At 32.1% G+C, this 5,147-nt stretch overlaps 1 protein-coding gene across 1 annotated transcript; it reads left to right on the forward strand.

The window, feature by feature from the left end:
• The first annotated feature begins 205 nt into the window (after positions 1-205).
• LOC107610027 (Transcription initiation factor IIF, beta subunit) lies at positions 206-3,959 on the forward strand. Its single transcript, XM_016312096.3, has 6 exons — positions 206-646; positions 1,330-1,438; positions 1,797-1,930; positions 2,025-2,099; positions 3,233-3,382; positions 3,541-3,959. The coding sequence occupies exons 1-6, from the start codon at positions 452-454 to the stop codon at positions 3,661-3,663; spliced, it is 786 nt and encodes a 261-aa protein (XP_016167582.1). The 5' UTR covers positions 206-451; the 3' UTR covers positions 3,664-3,959.
• The last annotated feature ends 1,188 nt before the right edge of the window (positions 3,960-5,147 follow it).

Here is a 5,147-nt window from a genome sequence, read left to right on the forward strand (position 1 = left end):
CCCGAATCAATCCAATGATCAATCTCTGATTATTCAAATTTAACTCGTCTGTTGGTTTGACCGCTTCGATTTGATTCTCAAAACTATAAATGTAAAAGAAAAAACTTCATATAAATATAAGGCATTAACTTGAAAGTTTTTTTTTTTTTATATAGGTGAATTTTTTTTTTGGACATATAGGTAACTTAAAGTTTATCATGTAGATAGGGGGGTTAATTGCAAAAAATAATATGCACTAAGTAGTACATTTTGGGTCCATAAGGATGTGAGGATCAGTAGCATGGTATGAGTAGTGGGCTGGGAGCCCATTTAATTAGGAGAAGGTCCAAGTGAAGTCAGCAGAATTGACTAAGGGTTGTGATGCAGGTCCCAGAGGCGAGTCTGGTTTGTTAAAGGGGCAAGAAAACAAAAGAAGGAAAGGGGAAAGTGTGAGAGAAAGAAGCATAAGAAGATGGAGGAGGAAAACGGTTATGTTGGCAGCAGCACCTCCAACTTGGAGACTTCCAAGGCGGAGCGATCTGTGTGGCTTATGAAGTGCCCTCTTGTCGTTTCCAAGTCGTGGCAGAACCACCCTCCTTCTCAGCCACTTGCCAAGGTCGTTCTCTCCCTTGATCCTCTCCACGCCGATGACCCCTCTGCTCTTCAGGTATCCCCCAAACCCTAAATTCCCCTTTTCCCCCCTCGATTTTTCCCTTGTTTTCAGCTTCTGCATCATGCTAATTCGCTTCTCCTGTTGTGCTAGATCCGTTTAGGATAGTTCATCACTCTTTAGATTTATTAGCTGTTAGGTTTAGCTGTTTTCTTCCAAAGTCTTACGCTGCTGTGATATCAGATTATGCAAAATTGGCAGCTTGTTTATTTTTCTCGGTCACGTGTGGATTCTTCTAGGCATATTGGCTTGAAAGCGAAGTGCTTTATGACTACTGATTTTAGGAACTAGTGTGATTTACGGATTTATAATTGAAGTTCTTTGTTTCGAAAAGCTACAAGACACCAAATCCCTTATATTTATTCTACTCTGTGTTCAGCCCTTTTTTTTTTTGGGTATTATTAATTGAATTTTCATTTGTTTTCCTTGTTAATTTACCATAATGTTGTAAAGTGAATTACTTATAAATTGCATTCAACAAATTAAGAGTAGTAGCTAACCTTCAACTCACATGTTTCCCCGCTATTGTTCAATTTTAATGTATTGACTTTGCTATTAAATTGAAGTTTTCAGATTTTAGATTCATCTTTATATATTTAAATGCTCTTGAATCTTGATTAATATTCTCTGCCTGTATTAATGTGAGAAAATTCGTTTATACTCTCTCATAACTATGTCAGTTTACGATGGAGATGGCTGGGACTGATGCTGTTAATATGCCAAAAACATATTCCCTGAATATGTTTAAAGACTTTGTACCTATGTGTGTTTTCTCAGAGACAAGCCAAGGTCAGAATCGTATTGTCAGCTTAATTACACTTTTTGTTCTTGTTTACTGGTAGGAATTTCAATTATCTCTTATTGGATCAAGCAAGATTGTGTTGCATTGAGTTGGATGTTTATGTCGAGAAGGGATAGTTGGAAGATAACTAAGTAAATGTGAGATGGAAAGTCATTGAGTTTAAGCAATGAAACAATTGTTTAATATTGGTGTAATAAAACTAATAAATATTCATGTTCACCTGAATCTCATTTTGCAATGGTTGCGCAGTAGTCACCACTGTAGTACAATGGCCCGTGAGATGTGTTATACTTGAATCATAGCTACCTTAAGCCTGTTAACGGGTTTTATGTTTATGTACTTTAGGTGGCAAGGTTGCAATGGAAGGGAAGGTTGAACATAAGTTCGATATGAAGCCCCATGGTGAAAACATTGAAGAGTATGGCAAATTGTGTCGTGAGAGAACAAACAAATCCATGATAAAAAATCGACAAATACAGGTAGTGCTTCATGTTTAGTATTTCATTGTTCCTTTATAATGTTATATTTCTATGATTAAAAAGTTGATTCTAGTTCCCTTGATTCAATTGGAAGGTTATTGATAATGATCGTGGAGTATTAATGAGGCCAATGCCTGGAATGATTGGTCTAGTTTCATCCAATTCAAAGGTAACCCACTTTCTATACTTTGTATGATAACATGCTCGTAGTTGACTCTACATCATTTTCTTATGCTTATATAGAATTCTGGGCTTTGTATGTCTATGTCTTACATTAATGGCAAATTCATTGTAATATATAGCTCATTATATACAGGGCGGATAAACCGGCCCCGGGCCTTGGTCTTAAAGAACTACATTTATATATGGGATCTATTCTTGATGAAATAAACAATCTTACATGGTTTTGTGATTTTATATGTCATTATTTTAACTATGTAATGGGTTTAAGTTTCACTTATTTTTTCTCATTAATATTTTCACTTAACCAATTTAATACCTATACTCAAGTGGTCTTTATACTTTTTGAAATTAATTTATATAATCATCTTTATATCCATTTTTTAGAAATTCGTTTATTTTTTAATAATATTAAAATATTAACGTATTTATCATTATATAGAAAATTAATAATGAATTACTTCATTATGTTTTAGTAATCACATTGTGTACTTTAGATATTCTTTTAAAAAATACTATTTTTCTTCTAGACTTATATTGTTGAAAGGAAAAACTTTTACCTTATTTTTCATGATAGTTTATTTGGACTATTGTTTTATTTTGAGAGTTGTATCTTGTATTCTATAAGGGTACAGATACTTTTGAGTTAATTAATAATTTATGATTTGTTTTAAAGTTTTTGAAATTTTTAAAAGAATTAATTTTAATTAAAAAGGTACGTGACAACTTCTTAACACCATAAATGCATTGATATCTTGTAATTTTATAAAATACTATTAATATTGTCTTGTCTTTTTTATGTAACTGTCATGTCAAAAACGAAATTACTGAAAAAAATTTCTATGTTTTTTTTCTTTAAAAAAAAATATAACACAAAAAAAGAATTAAAAGCTCGTATAAAATTTGGCCCCTTGCATATAAAAAATTTCTAGATCTGCCCGATATTATATAATAGCCACAATGCAACCATAAGTGTTATAATAAGATCCTACCATTGTAATAAATTGGTTTAATAGTAATTCAAATTCATTGATCCAAGAGGAAAGCTTGGTCCTTCAAATGTGACTTTCCATGGAAAAATTTGTTCGAGAGTCTTTTCTCATAAGTATGAAACTTTCACAGGATAAGAAGAAGACACAGCCAGTTAAACAAACTGATACAAAGAGAACAAGAAGAGATAGAGGAGAACTGGAGGATATAATGTTCAAGTTATTTGAAAGACAGCCTAATTGGGCATTGAAGCAGCTTGTCCAGGAAACTGATCAACCTGCTGTATGTCTTTGTTCTCTGTGTGTGTGTGTTTGTGTTGAGTGTTGATGCATATATTTACACAGTTTCTTTGATTTCCCAGCCTGTTGAGTTATATAGAATTCATGCATTTTGTAACATATAGCTCATTTGTCCTATTGGCCCACTATTTTCTTATGCAGCAATTCTTGAAAGAGATCCTGAATGAACTATGTGTATACAATAAAAGAGGTGCCAATCAAGGAACTTACGAGCTGAAGCCGGAATACAAGAAATCTGTTGTTGAAGATACAAATGCCGAATAAGGGGGAAACAGAAAGTCGTATCTCTTTCTGTTTGATGAGTAGGGAAGACTCCACACGCTGACTGCTGAGGGTAAATATGTTGATGGAAGGGCTAAAAAGTTATTGGCTAACAATAACCAGCAAAACGTGTCTCTGTTGCATAAGATTTAATTGTTTTACCGATCATGACAGTTTCAGTTGTATACAGTTAACGACTTTAGCATAGTATAAGGTTGCTTGCTGGGTTACATTTGAATGTATCTTCCCCTATGCATACATTTTACAGGTGTATCTATTTATGACAGATGGCTTCATTATGTTTGTTCCCCACCCTGCTTAATTATTCTCTATCCAAGATCAAGCCGAATGCGCACCCAACATTTGTTTCATTCATGCTTGCAGCTGCTAACACACTCACTAATGTCTTGAACAAAAGAGAATATCATGAAAAAACTTTAAAAAGCTAGGACAACGAATGAGAATATCATGAATCTGGTACGTGTTGGTCACGAATAACTTAGGACAGTGAATATTCAGGTGGTGAGTGCAGTAAATTTTGGTACTTGTTGGACAGGAATAGTACATTAATAGTTGTATTTTTTTATATATTTTTTGTAATTTTTTTATGATATAAAATATTTTTTATTTTTTATCAATTACTTTTAATACAAAAATAAAAAATATAAAAGTAGTGCATAAAAGTGATACAACCTTCTCGCTTCAATATGACAAAAACTAGTGTCATTTTCTTGTGCGATGCTGACAAATGCTCAACTTGATCCAGGCAGGAAACAACGAAAAAATTGTGTAGTAAGATAAGGAAACCACGCATACATAAATTCATTTTATCAATCGGTTTAAAATTGAAGGGTTTATTAGGGCACATGTGAAAATTACAAAATAAAAAAAATATTATTAAAAATATAAAAAATTTAAAATTTTTAATGTATTTGTTTTGTATTCATTAAATAAAAATATTAAAAAATTTTCATTAATGGTAAATTTAAAGGCACATGTTAGCCAACCTAAAATCAAATAATTATCCAACTAAAGTTAGTGACAAATTAATTATTATATATTTATGTATAAATATATTTATTATTTAATTCATTTTCAATATATATTTTATATTTTAATATATATTTATACTAATAATTAATTTTAATAGGTGATTTATCAAAATAATATGAACGCGATAAGAATTGGATCGATATATCTCTTTCAGGATGTGATCAAACAACTATGAACGGCACAAGATTATTAGATCTTAACTTTCTCTGCATGTAGTTTGCCACTTAGCCTCCCACTATATCAACATGTATATCTACAATTTAAAAGCCTTGTATGATCGTGCTTTGTCTTTTTCTCAAATGTGATCATTATGTAGGAGCAATCACAATTCACATCATCAGAATTGTTATCATTCTTGAAGAAGGAATCTTCCACGTATTTTGGTACGCATGCATGTTACATATATATTTGGTATGATGGTAACCATGATGCAA

Source organism: Arachis ipaensis, chromosome B7 (assembly GCF_059453495.1).
Source record: "Arachis ipaensis isolate K30076 ecotype BB chromosome B7, ASM5945349v1, whole genome shotgun sequence".
NCBI classification, from domain to species: Eukaryota; Viridiplantae; Streptophyta; class Magnoliopsida; order Fabales; family Fabaceae; genus Arachis; species Arachis ipaensis.